Genomic DNA, 23498 nt, shown 5'->3' with positions numbered 1-23498 from the left:
ATAAGACACTATTAACTCTAATACTGCTAATACTGCTAATACTGCTAATACTGCCGATACTGCCGATACTGCCGATACTGCCAATGCTGATACTGCTAAAACTGTTACTGACGGGACTTCCACTGCCATCCCAATAAAAACGATCAAATTTGGACAAGCAGTAACTAGTTATGGTATTACTATTAACAGTACTAATAATAGTAGCAGTAGTAGCAGTAGTAGCAGTAGTAGCAGTAGTAGCATTAATAGTAGTAATAATAGTAATAGTGATATAGTAATAGTAATATTAGAATACCATATTAATACCAATACTAATACTAATACTAATACTAACTATGGTGTAATACTAATAATAAAATAATAATAATATAATAATGTAGGTGCATATTGAAAGTAATTCGTAAAGCAGCGCTGCATCCACTAGCAAACGAAAAGTTAACAGTGTCAATCAAATTACAAAACATAAACCCCCAAACGGACTATTTTAGCAAGCACAAGGAAAAGTTCATTTAAAGTCGTGGTTAATGTCTTAAACGTCTCCGTCAAAGACATGACCAATTGAGGTCACAAGAATTTCAGTGAGTGGAGTGCCCTCTGTGGTACTTTAATCCGTTTAGGTTCTTGTAACGTTTACCGCAAACCTCACAACGATATGGTTTATCCTTCTCAAAGCCCATACCATCAGGATACGGCTCATTAGACTCTGGATCGATTATGCTAAAAGTTCCGTCTGGATTTTCATGCAATTTTTGGTTCTGGTGGCCGTGGGTCTTATGATACTTTAGGCCATTCTGATTTTTATAAGTTTTATCACATCCTATGACTGGACATTTAAATGGCTTATGTTCTTCGTGGCCCATAATATAAAGTCGCCGAGCAGGATCGTCGATGTAACCTTGTTGTTTTCTAGACATACCATTTGGCTCGTTTTCATCAACATCCTCATCTTGGTCTTCGTCATCATCTTCGTCATCTTCGTCATCACTGCTCATGTTGTGACGACCACCCGGGGTTATGGAACCATTTGCAGATCTTTTGTTCGAAAGCACATTCGAGGAGCCTGCAGAACCATTATTAATTGTACGACCATTTTTTTTCTTCATCATGGACGCAAGGTTAGTTCCGGGCTGCGAATGCATCGTACCGTTCCTACCTACTGAAGAACCGTCTACTAAGAGGCCCATATGTTGCATAGCCATCAAGGTTGAAGGGCCATCCTGATGAAACTCATCGATGACATCCTGGTCCATGAAATCAAGGTCTATACCGGCTGCTGCGGAGCCCATAGCCTGTCTCTTCTCAGTCAACCTTGACTGACCTGAATTCTGTAAGTTACCCATATTCGTTGAATTAGCAGAATTCATCTGCAGTGAATAGTTGCTGAAATTCACTTGCTGAGAAGGCTGCTGTTTACGATTACCCCTTGGTTGAATAACGGCAGTGCGTTTCCCAGCCGAATTCATGTCAAGCTTAGCGCCATTTTGGGCGGACAAGTCGCCGCCTACTGTGGATGTCATTGTGACTGTGCCATTGCCGGCGACCTTGTTATTTTGCAAGAATACTTCGTTAGTAGAAACTGCATCTACTAAGTTACCGCTCAAATGCAGCAGCTGTTGCACTGACTGCAGGTTAGGTTGGTGTTGCATCTGAGTAGACGCTGTTATAGCTGGATGATGGTTCGGTATTTGCACTTGGTGCTGCAATTGTAGATGACGAATATTGTTGCTGTGAAATTGCTGCTGAATATGGTGATGGTTTTGTGAATGCTGGCTATTTTCCGAGTGATGCATGGCACTATTCTGAGAATTCTGTACTCCGTTACCAGAATGATGCTGCTGACCCTGTTGCTGGCCATGCTGCTGCTGTATACCGGGCATTTTCTTTCTACCTGCAGCGGCACCATGCTGCAAACCCGAAGCAGCAGCGACATTCCCTACGGGGTTCCCGGAACCCTCGACTATCGAGAGGTGCCATGGCGAAGTCGCAATATGCGCTTCTTCGTAGTGTCTAAGAAGGTCATGTAGTCCAGGTAACAGCTGTCCACAACAGCTGTAATCCTTACAATACTGTTTTTCCAAGTTAGGCAAGTATGAGCCTGATGATGATGGCGGCGAAGAAAGGGCGACCATATTGTTAGGAGTAATATTGCCATTGGTCGGGTCCTTCATATGGGCATGATTCATAACCTCTTCTTTCAGCCACGAGCCGACAGTTAGGGACCCCCACGACACTCCACCAATACCCTGGGAGTGGGCTATAGAGTCCCTTCGATATTTAGCCATCTGATGTTGATGCTGCGCACCAAGGTGATGTTGCAGCTGATGAGACTGATGACCACCAGCTGACTGGCGCCTTTGCTGCGCCTCAGTAATATAGATACTAGGCGTTGTAGACGCCTCCGTTGTCACATCCATAGTGAATCCAATATCCTTTAATATCGTAGAATCCTAATAAATTCCGGATTTCACTTCCTCTTGAAAATAATACAGCTACCAATATAAAAAAATGCTTATCCCAACTCTATGTCTGTGTGTATCCCTCCGATAGGTCCTTAATTATTAAAATAAACAACGCAGACTGAATCCTAATTTCCCTATTGGATCTCCAAGTTTGTATCTTTCAGATTAATTTATAATGGGGGCTTCGTCTTTCGTTTATAATACTTGAGAGAGCTTCACCCAAAATATATCAAAAAAATATCCGTTCGAGTATTATTTCCTTACAAACGAGTCTGCAAACTATAATGGATCCCACTTTTTCGTCCTCCCCCCCACAGTAGCAACGGTGTGTGATTTCCTATTACTTTTGATGATGTTTTGGTCGGTATGAACTCGCTGATTAGTACATTAATGATGACGACCTCGATCTAGCAAGGGGCTTCGTATGAGATGAGTTTTAAAATTTGCGTCTGTTCTCTGTCCCACACTGTCCCTGCCTTGACCCTCTCCTGTTTCGTGGTGAATGGGTGTGCAAATTCCGCATCGGAATCGGGTTAGCATATGATTAGGTAACCGAAGAAACGTAGAACATGATGTGAAAAGCTCTCGGTTCTAGTATAGCTCATCTCATCTCCGGAAGGTCGAGATATGAAGATTATTAGGACTAGTAGAGATTCAAGGCAATGAGTGAGACGGAATTGAGGTTGAAGCATGGTTTAGAAGGGGAAGGTGAGGAGGTGTCTGCGAAGCGTACGAACAGAACTAAAGGTGTTGCGCATGTTAAGGCCGAATTTGTTGTTAGCGGAACGGGGTATAATGCAAATGTTGGAGGCGTTGAGGATGATGAGGAAGTTGCGCCCTCGAGACTAGAGGGTGAACAAAGAAATGGCGGTGCTGGAACTAGGAAGAAGAAGGGTAAGCAAAAGGGCCAAAATAAAAATCGGGACAATAGGCAGGCGAAGGAAGAAAAGCAGCTGTGTGCAACGCTAATCCAAGGCCCTCAAGAGGGAAAGGAGTGTGTATACGGCGAAAAATGTAGGTTCATCCACGATATACGTGAGTATCTTGAGCACAAGGCTCCGGAGATGGAGTGCGAGCAGTTCTCTTCGTGTCCTGTGTTTGAATCTCTCGGGTTTTGTCCGATGGGCTTTAAATGCAAATACTTGTCAAGTCATTGTGATATGGAAAAATTGGTTTTAGTCAAGCTTCCAGAAGAGCAGCGAACTAAATTGTGGGATGCGAATCATGAAGTTAACCATATCTCTGGTGCTAGAAAGCTGGATCTGATTAAAAGAAGATTTCCTTTTGAGAAAAGTGACTTCGTTTTGGAGATCATTGATGCTATACAGCAGGAATTTAGAGATGATATGAATGGTGCAACAGAGTCACCGGGAGCAGAAAAGGATGAGGATGACAGTGTCAAAGCTCCCCAGGTGCAGCAGAGGGAGAAAGAAGTCGCGGCCGCGCGCCAGCGTCAAAAGGACTTATACCTTAAGTACCATGACACGCGCTTTTTTGCGCAGGAGAAGAAAGTGCTAGATCTTCACCATAAGAAGATCCTTTCACCACTTACCACTGTGGGGAACTTGCCTTACCGTAGGTTGATGCGCAGTATGGGTGCTGACGTTACGTATAGTGAAATGGCTCTTGCGGTACCGTTGATTCAGGGAACTAACTCCGAATGGGCATTACCAAAGGCTCACTGTTCTGAATTACCGGGATTTGGTGTTCAAATTGCATGCTCAAAGCCATGGCAAGCCGCGAAAGCTGCTGAGGCACTGGCCGCAAATGTTGGAGGTGGTGTAAGTGAAATCAATCTTAACAGTGGCTGTCCAATTGACCTTTTGTACAGACAAGGTAGCGGCAGTGCGTTGTTGGACAATCCAGCAAGGATGATCCGTTGTCTCAATGCCATGAATTACGTTTCAGGCGATATTCCAATCTCAGTAAAACTGCGGACAGGTACCAAGGATAACCACCCGATGGCTATTGGCATATGTAAGAGACTTGTTATGGAAACTGACGTTGCTGCTATTACTCTCCATGGTAGAACAAGGCAGCAAAGGTACACTAAATCTGCAGATTGGGAATACGTTGGGAAGGTTGCTAATGCGGTTCGTGAATATGAAGTCGAGCGTGAAGAGAAACTAAAAGAATCTCGTGAAGGAAAGACTAGAATACAATTTGTCGGTAACGGTGACTGTAACAACTGGGAGGATTGGTATAAGCACTTAGAAAACGAGAACATAGATTCGGTGATGGTTGCGCGTGGTGCGCTCATTAAACCTTGGATCTTTGAAGAAGTCGAGGCCAAGCAATACCTTGACAAAAGCAGCTCTGAACGTCTTGAAATGTTGAAAAACTATGCTAAATTTGCAATGGACCATTGGGGAACTGATGAATACGGTATCGCACAGTGTCGCCGGTTTTTCTGTGAATTCATGTCTTTCTTCCATCGTTACGTTCCAATGGGCATATGTGAGAGATACCCAGTGTTGCTAAACGAAAGACCTCCAAACTGGCGCGGTCGTGACGATCTTGAGACTTGGCTCGGAAGTACGGACGTTAACGACTGGGTAAAGTTATCTGACTTGTTTTTTGGTAAAGCAACCGACAAGTTTGTCTTCCAACCGAAGCATAAAAGTAATTCGCATACAGTGGCCACATAGTCTACTCAATAGACAATGGGACATATATTACTATATACATTGTAAATGAACCTTACATATCCTTTGCCAAAGCTGCAGCTTGTTCTTTCAATAGGCTAATCTCTTCATCCTTCTTTTTGATTAGTTCACGTAATTCGCGCTCACTTTCATCGCGAGTGGATTTCACTGCAGCGCTGCGATCCTTCATCGCAAATAACTCCAAGGCGATGTTAAAGGTACGCACAATCACAAATGTCAGAAAGAGCGTGATACCCGTTAGATACATGTTACGCTGTGCAAGAAACTTCCGAGATAAGATTTCAATCCGATCGTGGGCATAACCCATCATACCTTTGGCTTGTTCATACTCCTTATTGATGATGTACATTCGGTTCAAAGTGTCCAAGAACAGTAGCATAATAAACCCAAGTACTACCTTGATAGCGGTCTGTAGCGTCGGAGACATAAACGGCCTGGAAAGCATCCTTGTCAGGCCACGGCGCACCGTCGTCGGCAATGGAAGCGCCAAAAGTGTAAACACCACTGTCTCCACCGTCAATATCACAAATACTAGCTGATAGTATAGCGCCATTTCATTAACTTCTCCTACGCCTTGGATACAATACTTAACAGCGGCAAATATTTGCCACCCCCTTCTTTTCACTACCAGAAATTACATCACGATATACGACAAACGTGTTTTTTTGTAGCAAAAACTGTTGTTGCTTCGCTATCCATTTCTACTCTCCCACCCACCGTAACACGAACACAACAATTACCAAAAAACACCTTACAATACCTCTAGACCGCGTATAAATGTACCAGTAGTCCGCATAAGCCTTGCATGCATACTGTACAACTTGGTACCACTCACCACCTTATATGCGTCTGCTAAACATGGGCGGCTACTTGCTAATCAGAGCGGAGGCAATTTTGTTCTTAGGTTGGTCCAACCGCACCGCCTCCACCCAGACACCACACATATTTCACGCGTCAGTGGCGTCTCACTGCGCGGTGACACGCTACACGGACGGCTATGGGTTTTTGTTTGTCAAGAGTATTTAAACCACGGGTATTTCTCAAATGGCGAAAAATTTCTCGTTCCGTTTTCAGGATTTGAGGTCAGCAGACACAAAAAAGGTATTTAGAGATTTTTGTTTCCGACACCTGTACACTTTCGGGTCTGTTTCGGAAGTAGCAAAACATAGGATGACAGAGATGGAGCAATCTATGTTACAGCAACAGATGACAGTGGGTAACACCCTCGATAATTCTGCAGGTAAACCATTGTCTCTGAAGGGTGCAGAGGAAGCATCTGCAATGTCTGAGACTACAACGGCTAGTTCTACGCTGGCAGATGGGAGTGATGGACCTATGGGCGGGGAGCCGCTGAAGTTCGAAGGTGTCGTAGAACCTGACATGGATAACTTACCTTCTAACCCCATGCCTAAACATCAACAGAAACATGCTGTCACTTCCATAAAGGCTGTAAAAAGGTTGAAGGATGCTAAACCTTTCTTGCAACCAGTTGACCCTATTAAGTTGAACATACCGCACTACTTTACGCAGATTAAGAGGCCTATGGATATCTCAACAATTGAGAAGAAGCTTAATGTTAATGCCTATGAGAAGCCGGAGCAGGTGACCCAGGATTTCAACTTAATGGTTGAAAACTGTTCTAAGTTCAACGGGCCTACTTCTTCGATAGCCCAGATGGCTAGGAATATACAGGCGGCGTTTGAGAAACATATGCTCAATATGCCTCCACGTCACCGGCCAGTGCAGCCTCGGAAGCGCCGGAAGTCTAACGAGGAAGTGCCAGTGGTGATAAGGCGTGCGGACACACATACCGGGAGGCCCAAGCGGGAGATACACCCCCCCAAGTCGAAAGACATATACCCTATGGAGAACACAAAGCCTAGGTCCAAGAAGCACCAAGCGGAGATGAAATTCTGTCAGCAGGTCCTCAAGGAATTGACTGCCAGGAAACACTCCTCATTCAACTATCCTTTCCTTGAACCTGTAGACCCCGTGGCTTTGAATTGTCCATCCTACTTCGAATATGTGAAGGAGCCCATGGACTTAGGAACTATAGGGAAGAAGCTTAATAATTGGGAGTATGCGGACTACGAGCAGTTTGAGCGGGATGTACGACTCGTCTTCAAAAACTGTTACTCTTTCAATCCTGACGGTACCCTGGTTAATATGATGGGTCACCGGTTGGAAGACGTGTTCAATTCCAAATGGGCAGATCGTCCGATACTCCCTGAGGACGAAGATGATGAAGAAGAAGATGAGTCAGAATTCGAAAGCGATGGCCTATATCCGGAGGAGGAGATCGATGAGAGCTCAATCACCAATCCTGCAATACAGTATCTAGAGCAGCAGTTGGCTCGTATGAAAGTGGAGTTACAGCAGTTAAAACGCCAAGAGTTGGAGCGTATACGCAAAGAACGCAGGCTGGCGCGCAGTACTTACTCCAATGGCGGCTCCTTCGCCGGCAAACGCAGGCGTGGTAGGGGCTCGAAAAAGAAAGGACTAGGTTCCTCGGCCTCTGCTTCCGGTGACTTTGGATCTCTAGGCTTGAAAAGGAAGCGCAAGCTAAAGACTGTGGTCACATACGACATGAAACGAATTATTAGCGAACATATCGGAGATCTTCCAGAAGCAAAGTTGGAGCGTGCCGTCGACATCATCAAAAAATCCATGCCAGACATAGTCGGTGCCGATGGCGAGGTCGAGCTAGATATCGACCAGCTAGACGATTCAACTATACTGACATTATATAACACATTCTTCCGTCAGTATGGAGCCACCTCCAATGGTTTGACGGAGGAAGATAGACGGAGAAGCTCATTATCACCTCCATCTGCTACTTCTTCCAAGGCAAACAAGCGCAGAAGAAGTAAAGCGCTAAGCGAGGAGGAGCAGAACAAGCAGATTGAGAAGATCAAGAACAAGTTGGCTATCTTAGATAGTGCCTCTCCTATTTCACCCAATATGCTTGGGCTATTGTCAGGTAATAACGATGGATCATCTTCTTCAGGTGAAGACGATGATATAAGCAGCGAAAGTGAAGAAGAGTAAACCAGTAAGGAAAAAAATCCCCTTTAATGTCCAATTCATCTATGATAAACTTTTTTAATGACCTCCCCTCCTTTGGTTTACTAACTCTAATCTCCTTCGCTGCTAATAATAGGCAAACACAATTAATGCACAATGTACATGATACAAATATTGCGCCGATAAAAATAAGAGGCAGGCATCCCGATAACTCAAATAACCATGAGTTTAAACCATTTTAAACAAATATCACTACCAACTGCACCACTCGTTATTTTATTTAACCGAAGCACACACACAAACAAACACCATATTGTAACAATACATATATATATATTATCTTCATCATTAGTTAATAGCTTGGTGGCTATCCTGTAAAAAAAATAGACATGCTGTAGTCTAAGGCCCATTCAGTTAATATAGCCTTTAGTAGGATTACTCTTAATAGGTCTTTTGGACAGAACGAGAAATTAGGTGGGTAAACCTGACTTAAAATTTTTTAGTACATTATGAAGGTAAAACTAATACTACAATAATATATGCTCTAAAAGTAAACAGATTTAAATAAGCGAGAGCTATGTCAACGTCTTCTCCAAATGATGAACATCTTGACCAATTGTTTCATGAATTGAGAATTAGCAACATTAATGGTTCTGAAAATTTTAACGATCAATTGGCCACTTACATTCCTGACCCTTTACCGAAGAAGTTTGAAGATATATGCAAGAAATATTTATCACAACCTAATACTTTGCCATGGGAACTACTTGATCTGTTACAGGATGTCCCAAAGCCAGATTTTATGGAAGATGGATCATCTTCAGTTAAGAATCAACGTAATAATTATGATTTCATTGATTTCGTAAAGATTCCTGAACCTTTGTCAAGAACATCATATCATTTTAAAAGGAAAGGTATCGATGGTAAAATCTTTCAATATAACGAAGAAGTCAACCTGAGTGAAGTTGAGAATGCGAATGCCGCAAATTGCTTGAATTTAAACAGAAAGATTAATCGGGAAGCAAATAGCTTGAAAGGTTCTACTTCGCAGTTGCCTTTTACTCCTGGAGGTGTAACCATGAGCGCTCTACAACTTTCCTCTGAAGGCTCCAAGTTTGCAACTGCAACGAAGCTTTTACATAGAGACGCTCAAGGGTTATTTGATATTCCTCAAGGGATGCAGAGGGGAATTATCCCGGATGCACCCGCTGGCGGTTATAGTGATCAAATACACGAGGTAAAGGAGTTGGATAGCATTGATAATGAAGATGAGAAGAACAAGGAACTTATTACATTGAGAAATGAACGTAAGGTGGATCATGTGCTACATCCTGATAGTGCACAAGAGTCGGGTTCTAATAAGGACAAAGAGACAGATTTAATGGAAATCGACAGGTTACTTCCTATGGGAATTGATTTTGGCAGGATAATACGTGATCCCAAAGCAACTTTAGAGAAGAAACGCTGGGCACATGTGGTTGATCTTTCACATCGATTAGAAAATTTTGATATCTTAGTTCCGAAGCCTGCTAGGACATGGCCATTCGAATTGGATATTTTCCAACAGGAAGCAATTTATCATCTTGAGAAGGGTGATTCCGTTTTTGTTGCAGCTCATACATCAGCTGGAAAGACCGTTGTTGCTGAATATGCAATTGCAATGTCACAGAGAAATATGACGAAGGTCATTTATACATCACCCATAAAGGCCCTTTCCAACCAAAAGTTTCGGGATTTTAAGGAAGATTTTGATGATGTTGAAATTGGTTTACTTACAGGGGATGTTCAGATCAATCCCACTGCAAGTTGTTTAATTATGACTACGGAAATCTTAAGAAGCATGTTGTATCGTGGAGCCGATTTAATTAGAGATTTAGAATTCGTTATTTTTGATGAAGTGCATTACGTGAATGATCAAGATAGAGGTGTTGTCTGGGAGGAAGTCATTATTATGTTGCCTTCTCATGTGAAGTTTATCCTACTATCAGCGACTGTTCCGAATACATTTGAATTCGCAGACTGGATAGGGAGAACAAAGCAGAAAAATATTTATGTCATTTCTACTCCAAAACGTCCAGTGCCTCTAGAGATAAATATCTGGGCTACGGAGAAGATGATACCGGTTGTTAATGAAAATAGAGAGTTTTCTGCTAGTAACTTCAAAAAACATGTTGACTTATTAAAAGGAGACGTTAAGCCTTCCAATACACCTCAAAATTCCAAGCAATGGAAACCAAATAACAGCCGCACTACAGGAAGAGGTGGCAATAAAGCTGCCAGCGACAACAAACGCATAACTAGCGGCGCAAGAGGGCCTGGAGCTAGGGGTTCAAATAGAAGTGATTTTTTCAGAAGAGATTTTCCAAACAAACAGAGCTGGTCAAAGATTGTTAACTACTTAAAAAACAGAGAACTACTGCCTGCCGTCATATTTGTTTTTAGTAAAAAGAATTGTGAAGACTACGCAGAAAGTTTAGTGGGCATGGATTTTGCTACTGCAAAGGAAAAATCACAAATCTATATGTTTATTGAAAAATCAATTTCACGCTTAAAGAAGGAGGATAGAGAATTGCCACAGATATTGAAGATGCGGTCTTTCCTAGAGCGCTGCATAGCGGTTCATCATGGTGGTATGCTTCCTATAGTCAAGGAATTAGTAGAGATGTTATTCGCTAAAGGCTATGTTAAGGTATTATTTGCAACTGAGACCTTCGCTATGGGGCTAAACCTACCAACTAGAACAGTTGTCTTTAGCGCAATTGAAAAACATGATGGCAACAGTTTACGGTATTTAAATCCAGGAGAATTTACCCAAATGGCAGGTAGAGCTGGAAGGCGTGGTAAAGATAAAGTCGGTACTGTAATACTAATGACATATAAAAGACCAATAGAAGAGATTCCGTTCAAAGAAGTTACTTTAGGCCAACCAACTAGGCTAAAGTCACAGTTTAGACTAACATATAATATGATTTTAAATCTGCTAAGGATAGAAGCATTAAAAGTGGAAGAAATGATAAAGTACTCGTTTGGTGAAAATACGAAGCAGAACTTATTACCAGAACATGCGAAAAAGGCTGAAAGTTTACAAGACAAATTGATGGAGCTAGAAGATATAGATTGTAAGGTATGTGCAGATGATATAGAAACTGCAATTGATCTCACAATCAAAATTAGAGATTGCAACAGAGGCATAATAAACGACATGGATAAAAATAAAAAACTATTCAGGTTAATGAAACCAGGCAAACTCACTGTATACAGAGATACAAATGGTAATGCAAAGTTAGGGTCAGTTTTGAGGATTGATATGTCATCAGGAATGTGCTCGATGTTGTGTTTCACAAAACCTTCTACTCTAAGAAACGGGCAAGTGAACCACTTGCCGTACCTAACCGATTCAAAAACTTTTATAAAGAAGCATTTCCAAGCATTCAGTTACGCTAGCCCAGTGGTAGATCAAATTCCATTCCATAACATTGAACTGCTTTCGAAATACGTTGTAAACTTACCGTTACATGAGCTTATTAACAAGGATAAGAAAACTCTAGCTTCTTTCCATGAAAAGGTTCATATGTTTTTCAGGTTGGCGCCAAAATTAAAAGAAACCAATATGGACAAAGAAATGACGCTTGCTATTCAACAATTCATCCTTGACCGCAAGCACGCGGAGGAAGAATTCTTCAATCTAAAATGTATTGGGTGCGAACATTTTGCTGAGCACTTTTCCATAAAATATCAGAAACATGAAGTGACTCAAGAGATCAAAAACGTAGTTCATTTAATGTCCGACCAAAATTTGAGCTTGTTACCAGATTACGAACAAAGACTTGCGGTCTTGCGTGAGTGTGAGTTTATTGATCCGTCAAATAATGTCTTATTGAAGGGAAGAGTAGCGTGTGAAATAAATTCCGGCTATGAACTGGTGTTGACCGAATTGATATTGGACAACTTCTTGGGAGATTTTGAACCAGAAGAAATCGTTGCATTATTATCAGCCTTTGTGTACGAGGGGCGCACGAAAGAAGAAGAACCACTGATTACCACGCCTAGATTGGCTAAAGGTAAGAAGAGGATTGCTGAGATTTATGAACGTCTATTGAAAGTATACGAGACGCACCAGGTTCCATTAACTAAAGATGAGGCAGAGTTTTTAGAAAAGAAAAGATTTGCCCTAATGAATGTTGTTTATGAATGGGCACGGGGTCTTTCTTTTAAGGAGATTATGTCCATTAGCGTGGAAGCAGAAGGTACAATTGTCAGAGTTATAACCCGTCTAGATGAAATATGCAGAGAAGTCAAATTGGCGGCTTCGATTATTGGATACTCTACTTTGCATATGAAGATGTCGCAAGCCCAAGAGCTGATTAAAAGAGATATTGTCTTCGCTGCAAGTTTATATTTATAGTCATAGCACATAGCGTAGATCAAATATCATATACTTCCGGCACCTTCCAGGAATCATGATAATCTGACCACTCGCCTGATGATTGGCTTCACAATGGTTTCATCCAACAGCCGATCCATGGTCGTCTGTCCATTACACACATACAAATATCCAATAATGCAGCAGAAACACTCAACATCACTCGCTTTTCGTACTTTTGGTAGGATTTTAGTTTCACATTTTGACAAACGTGCCAGATATTTCAATTTCTTCCTAATTAGGAACTGATCGATCAGCATATATGCAGTTTCATGCGTCCCCGTATCTGGTGTAAATGCGGGATTTGTTTTTAACATGTTTTTTGGCAAATTATCCAACCATTTAGATAGTTTTTGATGGAGCTCCGAATATCCCATGTAAATTAGTTCTTTCAATGGATAGGTGTCATCATTAGTAGGCCCAGCCTGTACTTTGAAGTTTTTGCTGATGTATAAACATTTCCGAAGTTCGTTAATATTTGTGATCCTCAAGTCATACTGAGAGACTTTCAATACACGACATATCTTTCTTAAACGTTCCTCATCTGCCTCTACCTTTCGTTCTGGAGGATTTTTCCACCTCTGTAAGCTCTCATATGGCCATAACTGTTTCGGCGTAACCAATGGTGTCTCCGTGTAATAGCTACGAACAAAACGAAAATTTATCCTCTGGTATAAAGTCTGCGGCTTAAACATCGCCTAGCAATAACATGAAATTCCCAGCTGGCTATTTAATAGCTATTTCTGCTTTTTATATGTGCGAAGCGTTTAAGTTTTTATAAGCTAATAAAATTTTGAGTTTTTCAAACTTCACGTAGTTCATCTCATCTCATCTCATAGATCATTGAAAGAAATAAACTATATAGAGATTATCTATAAATATGGTCGCAAAACCTGGCAGCTCATCTTCAGGAGCTTCTTCAAAGAAGAAAGTATCTGATAGTGGCGAAAGTAGGAAATCAAGCTCAAAGAGTAGCGTTCCTACGGTATTTATTACTAGGCCAATAACCGAAAATGCCGAAAACTCATATTCGAACATAATTATTCATCCCAGTGTCATTGCGGAGTTAGGACTAGTTCCAGGTGGTATTTGCATTGTATCTAAAGAGGGCCAACGTGGTGTAGCTGCAATAGTAAAAAGTTCTGACACTTTACAGCGACCAGATGTAATTCAATTAGCCGCACCTTTAAGGTCTGTCGGGGGTATTTTGCTTGGAGATCGTGTATATCTCAAAAAGGTGATATCTCAACCAACGTATGCTACTACAGTTACGGTTGGAACAGTAGGTGGGGAAGAAATTGGCGCCAGAGACGGTAAAATAGTGCAAAAGCTACTAAACAGCGCTGGAGTAATAATGCCTGGCATGGTATTTGATTCCGTTTTATTAGATAATGGAACATTGGCAGACATTATAATTACTGATTTAGATGACGATAATACTATTTCGGAAACATTTGCACAGCTAGACATTAACAGGAAGAAGAACCCAACAGTTGATTCAATATATTTGTCAAATGTTGGAATATTCCGAAAGGATAAGACTCAATTATTCTACACTTCTGATACTGAGGCCCATAGAAAATATAGGCTTCCAATGAAGCTTGGCTATAGTTCCGTGGGCGGACTAGCAAGTGAAATACAGAAGTTAAAGGAAACAATTGAAGCGCCGTTGTACGACTACGAGTTTTACCAAGAATGTGGAGTTCAACCTCCAAGAGGTATTTTACTTCATGGACCTCCAGGAACAGGTAAAACAATGCTTCTTCGCTGCGTCGCTAATGAAAGCAATGCCCATACCCTAATTATAAATGGCCCATCTATTACCTCTAAGTATTTAGGAGAGACCGAAGAGAAGTTGAGGGCCATCTTTGACGAGGCTCGAGAATTTCAGCCTTCCATCGTTCTTATCGATGAGCTGGACTCAATAGCACCCAATAGAGATAACGATGACTCTGGAGAAGCCGAAAGTAGGGTTGTGGCAACATTGCTGACCCTTATGGATGGTGTCGAGAACGCAGGAAGTGTTGCAGTTGTAGCAACTACTAATCGTCCAAATAAGATTGACCCTGCATTGAGAAGACCAGGTAGGTTTAACACTGAAGTGGAAATTGGTGTACCTGACGTGGATTCCAGACTTCAGATCCTCAAGATACTGGTTGCTCAAATGAATGCAAATCGTCGTGGTTTTTCTGATGAAGAAGTTGCAGAAATTGCCGCGAAGACACATGGTTACGTTGGAACTGACCTTAGCGGCCTTTGTACACTTTCCGTTGCCAAAGCTAAACATAGAGCTGTTGTTGAAGGCATTTCTCTTTCTGATCTAACCATAACAATGGCTGATCTTGAAGCTGCCATGTTAGAGATAAAACCAAGTGCGATGAGGGAGATATTCTTGGAGATGCCTAAGGTATATTGGTCAGATATCGCTGGTCAAGAACAATTAAAACTGGAAATGGAGGAGGTGATTCAGCTTCCACTAAAAGGAGCTGAAAAACTTCGTAGGCTTCGCGTTATGCCTCCAAAGGGTGTTTTACTGTATGGTCCACCTGGATGCTCTAAGACTCTAACAGCTAAGGCTCTTGCGACAGAATCGGGATTTAACTTCTTCGCTATAAAAGGACCAGAAGTCTTGAACAAATATGTGGGTGAAACCGAAAGGACTGTAAGAGAGCTATTCCGCAAGGCCAAAGCAGCTGCTCCTAGTATCATATTTATTGACGAGATCGATGAGTTAGCCAAAAGTAGAGATGAAGAATCAAGCTCATCTGCAGCAAGCAACACCCTTATTACATTGTTAAATGAAATAGATGGTGTAGAAGAGCTGAAAGGAGTCGTCGTGGTAGCAGCTACAAATAAACCTGAGATAATCGATCCCGCTCTAATAAGATCTGGTAGACTGGACAAGCATCTCTACGTTGCTCCACCTAACTTCGAGGCCAGATTACAGATACTAAAGAACTGCTCAAAAACTTTTGAATTGGATCCCAATGAGGTTGACTTGAATAAATTAGCAGAAATGACTGAAGACTGCTCTGGTGCTGCCGTTTCCCAACTATGTAGAGATGCTGCTATATGTGCAACTACCGAAGATCTTGTAGAAGGAAACGTTAAGTGGCACCATTTCAAACAAGCTTTGACAAGGTTATCTAGAGATGCCGGACCCGAAGTGATCAAGCCCTACGAAGCTTTTGCAAAGAAGCGTGGATTGAGCTAATTCAAGGTGTAGTTTATTTAGCATACTGGTGTTTATATAGACGAATCATTTTGGACGTTTGGAATATAACCGACATAAACATGCTGAGTTACACCTTAAACATAACTCGAGTGGGTAGTACTTCATATTAAAAGGTTATCAGGCTGGTTCTTTCAAGATAAACCTATCATATCATAAGAACGTTAATAAACTGCAGGTACATAATGGGAATTGATTTCAATACTAGAAATCTCACGCAAGTATTGCGAGGCAATTTGTTTGAGCAACTAAATGCTTGCACATCCTCAGAACCTATAGTTCTTCTGATTCAGCCATCATTACTACCATTAGTAAATTGTGTTAGTTCCTTTAGTCACTTAATACAGAAAACAAGAGTTAATCTAATTGTCACTTTAGATGAGGAGTCTACTATACACTTACGGGGTGTTGATTTAAGTCTATCGAAATTAGTTGCACTAATTGATGTTAGAACTGATTTAATAGTACCTGAGAGCTTGGGCGGTACGCTTCAAGAATTAGAGCTAACAGTGATAGATTTAGTTTACGCGACGTGGAATAATTTAAGGGAGAATAGTGAAGCGGTTATTTTCCCAAATCATATCCAGCTACAATTACCGGATGTTTCAATTAACCTTCATCCCTGGTATATGCTTCCAATATGTCATCTAGATGATAATCTTCTGAATTGCAATACTTTATACACTTCAGATAATCAGAATCTTTACTACCCGAAAACAGCATCGCTTGCAGAGACAACTAGAACTGTTCTAGTCAGTCATATGGTGCAAAGTCTAGCTTCAATTTGCGAAGAAAGTGATATTACAATTACGCATTCTATTTCTCTTGGACCACACTCTAAGAAGGTAGTCGAACAGTTACGTGATCAGTTGTTAAGCACGGAAACATATGACGCGCAGTTTCAGAGGGAGATGTTGTACGGGAAAAAGCATAGTGGACTACAAACTAATCTTATAGTAATAGAAAGATCAATTGATCCTGTAACACCACTGCTTTCGCAATTAACGTATTCAGGTACTCTTAACGATATATTTGGGTTCTCTTTGGATACGAAGCTTAAGGAGCTGAAGAATAATGACATTTTAGAGGAATCAGCTAAAAATACCGAGATTTCTCTCGATTATACCCTAGATAATGTTTGGAATGAGCTGAAATTTATCAATTTTGGTGCAGTAGGTACCAAGCTTAACAATTGGGCCAAGGAATTAAAAGAACAGTATGATTCAAGGCATCAAGTGGAGACTGTAGGCGAAATAAAGCAGTTTGTGGATAGCTTGGGTGAGCTTCAAAATAGACAGAGGCTACTCAAATTACATACGGGGATATCCAGCAAAATTATGGAAATGGTTAATGAACAAGATAACTTCCAGAATCTACTGGATATCGAACAAAACTTTTGCATGAATAACTTCGACAACAAAGTAAGTTATGAGAAGATTTTAGATTTAATGTATTCTAATGCACCACAGGATGTTGTGCTAAGACTGTGTTGCTTATTATCCATTACCAAGAATGGAATTAGGGACAAGGATTATCTCACGTTGAAAACAGAAATCTCAGACACTTTTGGAGTGCAAGCTTTGATTCAATTAGAGCGCTTACGCTCATATGGCTATTTTCTTAATAAAACTGTATTCACAGAACTCACTCCAATTAAAGACTTCCATACCTTAAGCTCCTGGTATGATATGTATCCTCAACTAGACAAAACAATTGACCCCCTAAATCCCAAGGAACCGACTTTTTCCTTGTGTGGTATCATTCCTTTAAGTGTTCGGCTAATAGAAAGCATGTATGATAGGTCGGTTTCATTGAAACACTACTCATCCCAGCAACCATTCGTCATATCCCGAACCCCTTCATTAGCAAAGTTGGAGCAGCTATTTGAGTCTCAATTCGGCAAACAAACTATCTCAGAACTTGTGTGGGACCAATCGGCAGAAAGTAAGACAAGAATCATTGGTTCACCTGACAGGGAAGTTGACTTAGTACTCCTTGTGTACCTCGGAGGTGTGACACTGTCTGAGGTTGCTACAATAAAATTCATTCAGGAAACACTACGCTCCAAAAACATCAATAAGAGGTTCGTTATTATTACTGACGGTCTAATAAGCTCTAAAACAATTCCTCAGCTATAATAGAAATTCTTAATTCAACAGCCATCGGATTTAACAGGCATACTTTAATACATAAGTAAAAACATAGTAGTGTTTCTATCTAATATTATTGTGCAATTAGCCATATAAAAACGTACTTTCTTGACCTTCCTAATTCATATAGGTTAATTACCTAATTCTAATGCATTTTAAGACATGTATAGTCTAAAACTGTAGGGCGTTTAGAAAAATATTTCAATTAAACCCAATTTACTGCTCTGCAGCTTTTTCCTTAGCCAACTTAGCATAGTAGTCTTCTCTCTTGTTGACTTTAGGAACGTGGAAACCCCACCACCAAGCAGCACCAAGAACACCTCCAATAGTGAAACCGACAGAGATGTCAAAAATAATCTTCTTTTTCAAGGTACCAGTAATTGGAGCGATAGGTGACATTGTATTGACCTTTAAAACAGCTTTCCAGAATATAGCTATGTTACCTTCTTTAACTAGTATGTAGATTTACTATAATGGAGTTCAAAGAAATTTTGGTGAAGCTTTCTCTATATAATAGCGGACCAATCAAATTGCTGGAATTCTTGTAATAGCGGAAGAAAAAAAAAAGGACGGCCAGCCTTTCACTGAAGCTGAAAGACATCTAAACCAGAAAGAATAGACACTGCACTAAGCTCCTTAAAAGCATTAACTTCTTTCCAAAGGGTTCCAATACTGCAATGTTTCAACAAATTACTAGACTAGCAAGCAGAAGAGCTTTCTCTTCCACAGTCAAAAGACAAGTACACTTCAAGGAGGGTATTTACTCTAACTTACCTGTTAAGATTCACAACAGAAAGATTCCTTACGCTTTCATCCATTTTAGTTTCTTTGCAGTGGGTTTCCTATTCCCATTCTTCTCTGCATACGTACAACTAAGAAAGGCTGGTGTTAACTAGGGAGATGGCACGTTGCTTAGGCAGTCGAATACATTGATGAGCATTTACTATTTAAGACTACCAATATTCAATTATATAACATGATATACCGTTAAAACCAAGGAATTGTATTAAATTGTGTTGATGTTTGATCGTGTTAGATTGTGTTTGATTGTGTATCCTTTGAGGTTTTATGTAGTAAATATATTAAAGCACGTGAGGCAGAATGGAAGCGATGTTCTTCTACTGCGGTCCCTTGATGGAGGCCATCGCACATTAGGAAATGTGAATGTTTATACGATATAACGCAATTGATTTTCGTTTGATACTCGGTCTAGAGTATGCGTACTTTCTACTATGTAGATCATGTAGCATTGTATGTACTGTAAAAAGTCTGATCTCGCGGTCCCGCATTACTAGGTTGCCCTTTATATTATCTTAATGCATTGTAGTAGGTGCATACTAGTACTCGCAATAGGAAATCTTGGATCTCCATACGCCATCCGAAGCTCCAGAGTATCTTAAAGGTAAGAACAACTTACAGATTTTCGTTAAATGACACAATAAAGTCAACAGCTGGAAGCATGCGCCAATGCAGAAACTGCAGCCGTGATAAGCACTTGTAGCACTACATTTTTCTGAACCTAAATACCTTGGCTTTTCAGCATAATATAGTACAGTGGCCAGCAAAACTGCATCACGTGAGTTTGACTCATTCGTTTTAAACTTGCATATAAAGGGGTCTCGACAGACGCCCAGATCTGCATACAAACGGTCGAATTAGTGGTCAATTCTTCAAAAATAACACCAATAAACCCTTTAAGATATCTACGGTAGTCTGCAACACCATGTTATACTTAAGGTCCTTTTCGCAATGCAGGTCTTTCTCTAAAATCCATGTTAAAACTCCAGTGGTAGAAATTGATGGAGATGAAATGGCGCGCGTTATGTGGCATCACATCCGTGAAAGCTTAATTCTACCACACCTAGACGTTAAGCTAGAGTATTATGATCTTGGAATTAAGGTAAGAGATGGCACGGGAGACCGTATAACTGTAGATGCAGCTAATGCCATCAAGAAATATGGGGTAGGAGTGAAGTGTGCTACCATCACTCCAGACGAGGAAAGAATGAAGGAGTTCAACCTAACCCGCATGTGGAGGTCACCCAATGGTACTATTCGTAATATTCTTGGGGGTACTGTGTTCCGTGAGCCAATTGTCATTCCACGGATTCCACGCCTTGTACCTGGGTGGGAAAAACCTATTGTCATCGGTAGACATGCGCACGGGGACCAATATCGCGCAACGGAGACAAAGGTGCCAGGTGCCGGTACTATAGAATTGGTTTACAAGCCTAAGGATGGCTCTTCACCTCAAACCCTTGAAGTTCATGCTTTTGACGCTCCGGGCATTGCAATGGCTATGTATAATACCGATGCCTCAATTCGTGATTTCGCCCACTCATCTTTCCGGACTGCATTAAGCAAGAAGCTAGACCTTTTCTTAGCTACTAAGAATACTATTTTAAAAACTTACGATGGTCGTTTCCGTGACATCTTCAGTGAAATCTACGAGAAAGATTATGCCGCTGAAATGAAATCTCTTGGAATAAAGTATGAGCACAGGTTAATTGACGATATGGTAGCACAAATGATGAAGTCCTCTGGTGGATTTGTTCTCGCTCTTAAGAACTACGATGGTGATGTGCAATCAGACATTGTAGCACAAGGTTTTGGCTCACTTGGGTTGATGACATCGACTTTAGTCACACCCGACGGGTCCGCTTTTGAGAGTGAAGCCGCCCATGGTACTGTGACTCGTCACTTTAGACAGCATCAAAAAGGACTACAAACGTCTACCAATCCAATTGCCTCCATTTTTGCTTGGTCTCGTGGAATTGCTAGACGTGGTGTAGTGGACGGTTCTCAAGATGTTGTCAATTTTGCTCAGGCACTAGAAGATGCAACTGTAGGTGTCGTACAAGAAGAAGGTATAATGACTAAAGATCTCGCATTAGTTTGTGGACGTAATGAACCTGAGGCTTACGTGAATACAACGGAATTCATATCCGCAGTGGAGAGGAAATTAGCAGAGACTATTGCTATGCACAAGAATTAGCTTCCGAAATTCATATGTAATTTTTCTACACCTAAATAATCTGACCTTTTCCAAGCACCGAATTCTCTCGTTGTAGAGTGCGGACTACTTTCCACAATTCTGAAAAGCCTTTCTCTCCTGCTGCTCCGCACGCCATCCATCTAATCTTACTGTTTTTGTCTACCACGAACACGTATCCTGTGTAGGGGTTGTTAATCTGCAGCAATTCACGCAGACTAAAGGGAAGCTGATTACGGTTGCATACATAAACCCGATCCCGGACCTCTGGAGCGAATTGCGCAAGCATACGTCCTGCAGCTATCCGCGCTACAAAAGCCTTCACCCACCCGTCGGCTAGGGTCATGTTAACAATCTGAACGGGCGGTCCATCACGTGACGCAGTGTCCTTGCGAAGCGCCTCGGCATCACGGTTATATTCCCCTAAATAAGAGTCCACGAGCTTCTGTCCCTCCTCACAAGATGAGATCGCCACGACAGACAATTTGCCCTGGAAACAGTCCTCTACATTTATCGTGTTATTATCAGCAACTCTCTTACCCTTTAGATGGGGGAAGTAGAGCGCACTATTAGCACTCCAGATCCCAGCTGGTGATATAAAGAGTTTACCCTTCGTCTTACGGTAGAAATGTAAGTGATACATGCCACTCTTACCGACCTCATTGCCCAACTCCTCTACTCTTTTTGATCTTTTATCACTACTGAAAATGTCCAAAGCACTGTTACCCTGTTTGTAAACTGTAGGAGAAGGCTTAACGGGTAGACCTACTGGTTTCACAAGTTGCTTCACGACATGTTGTTGCGGTGATGATACCTGTAACAAAGTCTTATTAAGCTTTCGAAGAAACTGATGACTCGCACACGAGCTGAAGTGTCTCGACATTTTCTATGATTGTTAATTTGGGCCAATAATAATTGACTTTTCTTATGCATCAAGCTCCGCATTATAGATCCGTGCTCGAAGATTTGTCTTGTAAATGGTTTTTTCCTTTTTTCCCTGCGGAATGTTCGGCGAATAAAAAGAAATCGAGTATGCAAAGAAAAATTCGTCATAATCTCCGTTCGAGCAAGATCACGTTTAACGATTTGTTACGGGATCTTACAAACGTCATTCCAGAAAAAGAAATTATGTCCCATTAGTAGGACCCTGACAGCGGTATATATAACTGATTCAGATTTCAATCATGTCGCCTTATGCAACAACCGCTCACCGTCGTATCGCACCTCAAATGTCACCTAAAGTTACTATTGAATTAAATCCACCCGTAAATGGAAGTTATTATACGGACTATGAGGAAATCGCAGGTCGAGTAGTGCTTTCACTTTCCCGCCCAGCTTCCGTAAAAAGGTTGAATGTGTCTTTACGTGGGTTATCTCAAACAAGAACTATTTTAGGTACTGATGGAAGATATCAGTACACTCAGTCTGCGGCTGGAGGTGGTACTATTTATGACGGAGATCATTCCACACATGTTGTATATCACCGGGAGGTGCAGCTTTTCCCTCCGACGGGAAAGATAGATGACAGTGACGACGATGGGGTTTCACTCGCTAAAGGTTCATATGGCTATGATTTTGCTTTCAAATTATTGGGAAGTCCTGACTGCGTGCAGAAAAGAAACTGTAAGGGAGAGTCTCTTCGAGACGAGCAGCCTAAGGCTAGCTTGTGCCAGCTTCCCCCAAGTTTTAATGACAAAAATGATGGGAAAGCGGTTGATAGAGCAGAGCTTGTATACTACGCGCTAGGTCGTGTGAGGTACAAAGTCAACGCCCAACTAGAAATGGGTGGGGACCGCAAACTATTCGGGACCTCGAAGAAGAACGTAACGGCGTCAAGCTTAATTAGCTTTATGCCTAACGTTTGCAGACAGCAGCCGCAGGACGACACTGTGGGTCCCGAGTTTCGGTTTCAGTCGTTGGACAGCGTGAAGTTAGCGCACGGACTACACATGAACTTCTATGTCATATCCGCAAAACCGCTAACAGTACATCGTATGGACTATTTGTTCAGACGTGGCTGCGGGAAGTTTGATGACATGTACCTCATGTTTGACAAGAGTCCCGCTGCTCACTCGCTAAAAGCTAAAAGGTTGCAGTTATTTTTGAATGAAGAGACAACTTACGCTGTCGGCAAGCGGAGTGATCGCAATGACTCTTCATTGTTGTTGATGAGCACAGATTTGAATCAGGAAATACCACTAGGAGAGGACCATGTATTGCGCATGGACCTAAGCAAAAATAGCGCTCTAAACAGACTTCGCTTCAACGAAGAAGACTACGTGCACAGAGGAAATAGATTATACAGTTTCAACTCCTGCAACATCAGCAGGGAATTTGAGTTCAAGCTTGTTATACACTGGGTCGTCGATGGCAAGCGCTCATGCAAGTCAGAGGTTGCCATTCCAGTTACTGTGTTAGTAGACGATCTCTGGGCTAACAGCCTGCCTCCGCCTTATGAATAAAACCTAAACTGAAAGATATATCATATAACTTTTTATACAATATATAGAGATATACTTAAAAAGCGTCATGGACAACAACCATTTTAGAGT

At 41.4% G+C, this 23498-nt stretch overlaps 13 protein-coding genes across 13 annotated transcripts, besides 1 other annotated feature; 8 read left to right on the top strand and 5 right to left on the bottom strand.

Moving 5' to 3' along the window:
* Positions 1-575: 575 nt before the first annotated feature.
* Positions 576-2414, bottom strand: SFP1 (zinc-coordinating transcription factor SFP1; the record flags this gene model as incomplete). Its single annotated transcript, XM_018131179.1, has 1 exon — positions 576-2414. The coding sequence occupies one exon, from the start codon at positions 2412-2414 to the stop codon at positions 576-578; it is 1839 nt and encodes a 612-aa protein (XP_017986933.1).
* A 707-nt stretch (positions 2415-3121) lies between these two features.
* DUS3 (tRNA dihydrouridine synthase DUS3) lies at positions 3122-5107 on the top strand (the record flags this gene model as incomplete). The annotated part of the gene is made up of 1 exon (XM_018131180.1): positions 3122-5107. One exon carries the CDS (start codon positions 3122-3124, stop codon positions 5105-5107), a length of 1986 nt encoding a protein of 661 aa, XP_017986932.1.
* Positions 5108-5159: 52 nt separating this feature from the next.
* Positions 5160-5678, bottom strand: YET3 (Yet3p; the record flags this gene model as incomplete). The annotated part of the gene is made up of 1 exon (XM_018131181.1): positions 5160-5678. One exon carries the CDS (start codon positions 5676-5678, stop codon positions 5160-5162), a length of 519 nt encoding a protein of 172 aa, XP_017986931.1.
* Positions 5679-6047: 369 nt separating this feature from the next.
* Positions 6048-6292: a sequence feature (Syntenic conserved sequence found in Ashbya gossypii, Eremothecium cymbalariae, Eremothecium coryli).
* Positions 6293-6295: 3 nt separating this feature from the next.
* On the top strand, positions 6296-8173 carry BDF1 (chromatin-binding protein BDF1; the record flags this gene model as incomplete). Its single annotated transcript, XM_018131182.1, has 1 exon — positions 6296-8173. One exon carries the CDS (start codon positions 6296-6298, stop codon positions 8171-8173), a length of 1878 nt encoding a protein of 625 aa, XP_017986930.1.
* Positions 8174-8726: 553 nt separating this feature from the next.
* SKI2 (SKI complex RNA helicase subunit SKI2) lies at positions 8727-12554 on the top strand (the record flags this gene model as incomplete). The annotated part of the gene is made up of 1 exon (XM_018131183.1): positions 8727-12554. The coding sequence occupies one exon, from the start codon at positions 8727-8729 to the stop codon at positions 12552-12554; it is 3828 nt and encodes a 1275-aa protein (XP_017986929.1).
* Positions 12555-12607: 53 nt separating this feature from the next.
* On the bottom strand, positions 12608-13267 carry AW171_hschr31795 (HCL219Wp; the record flags this gene model as incomplete). Its single annotated transcript, XM_018131184.1, has 1 exon — positions 12608-13267. One exon carries the CDS (start codon positions 13265-13267, stop codon positions 12608-12610), a length of 660 nt encoding a protein of 219 aa, XP_017986928.1.
* A 185-nt stretch (positions 13268-13452) lies between these two features.
* On the top strand, positions 13453-15786 carry AFG2 (AAA family ATPase AFG2; the record flags this gene model as incomplete). Its single annotated transcript, XM_018131185.1, has 1 exon — positions 13453-15786. The coding sequence occupies one exon, from the start codon at positions 13453-13455 to the stop codon at positions 15784-15786; it is 2334 nt and encodes a 777-aa protein (XP_017986927.1).
* Positions 15787-15989: 203 nt separating this feature from the next.
* On the top strand, positions 15990-17942 carry VPS33 (tethering complex ATP-binding subunit VPS33; the record flags this gene model as incomplete). The annotated part of the gene is made up of 1 exon (XM_018131186.1): positions 15990-17942. The coding sequence occupies one exon, from the start codon at positions 15990-15992 to the stop codon at positions 17940-17942; it is 1953 nt and encodes a 650-aa protein (XP_017986926.1).
* A 228-nt stretch (positions 17943-18170) lies between these two features.
* COX9 (cytochrome c oxidase subunit VIIa) lies at positions 18171-18353 on the bottom strand (the record flags this gene model as incomplete). Its single annotated transcript, XM_018131187.1, has 1 exon — positions 18171-18353. One exon carries the CDS (start codon positions 18351-18353, stop codon positions 18171-18173), a length of 183 nt encoding a protein of 60 aa, XP_017986925.1.
* A 278-nt stretch (positions 18354-18631) lies between these two features.
* On the top strand, positions 18632-18850 carry COX8 (cytochrome c oxidase subunit VIII; the record flags this gene model as incomplete). Its single annotated transcript, XM_018131188.1, has 1 exon — positions 18632-18850. One exon carries the CDS (start codon positions 18632-18634, stop codon positions 18848-18850), a length of 219 nt encoding a protein of 72 aa, XP_017986924.1.
* An 827-nt stretch (positions 18851-19677) lies between these two features.
* IDP1 (isocitrate dehydrogenase (NADP(+)) IDP1) lies at positions 19678-20949 on the top strand (the record flags this gene model as incomplete). Its single annotated transcript, XM_018131189.1, has 1 exon — positions 19678-20949. One exon carries the CDS (start codon positions 19678-19680, stop codon positions 20947-20949), a length of 1272 nt encoding a protein of 423 aa, XP_017986923.1.
* A 31-nt stretch (positions 20950-20980) lies between these two features.
* On the bottom strand, positions 20981-21829 carry ATP10 (Atp10p; the record flags this gene model as incomplete). The annotated part of the gene is made up of 1 exon (XM_018131190.1): positions 20981-21829. The coding sequence occupies one exon, from the start codon at positions 21827-21829 to the stop codon at positions 20981-20983; it is 849 nt and encodes a 282-aa protein (XP_017986922.1).
* A 346-nt stretch (positions 21830-22175) lies between these two features.
* On the top strand, positions 22176-23408 carry ART10 (Art10p; the record flags this gene model as incomplete). Its single annotated transcript, XM_018131191.1, has 1 exon — positions 22176-23408. The coding sequence occupies one exon, from the start codon at positions 22176-22178 to the stop codon at positions 23406-23408; it is 1233 nt and encodes a 410-aa protein (XP_017986921.1).
* Positions 23409-23498: the final 90 nt, after the last annotated feature.

Source organism: Eremothecium sinecaudum, chromosome III, assembly GCF_001548555.1.
Source record: "Eremothecium sinecaudum strain ATCC 58844 chromosome III, complete sequence".
NCBI lineage: Eukaryota > Fungi > Ascomycota > Saccharomycetes > Saccharomycetales > Saccharomycetaceae > Eremothecium > Eremothecium sinecaudum.
Note: the sequence above shows the minus strand (reverse complement) of the source record. Positions and strands in the feature narration are given on the sequence as shown.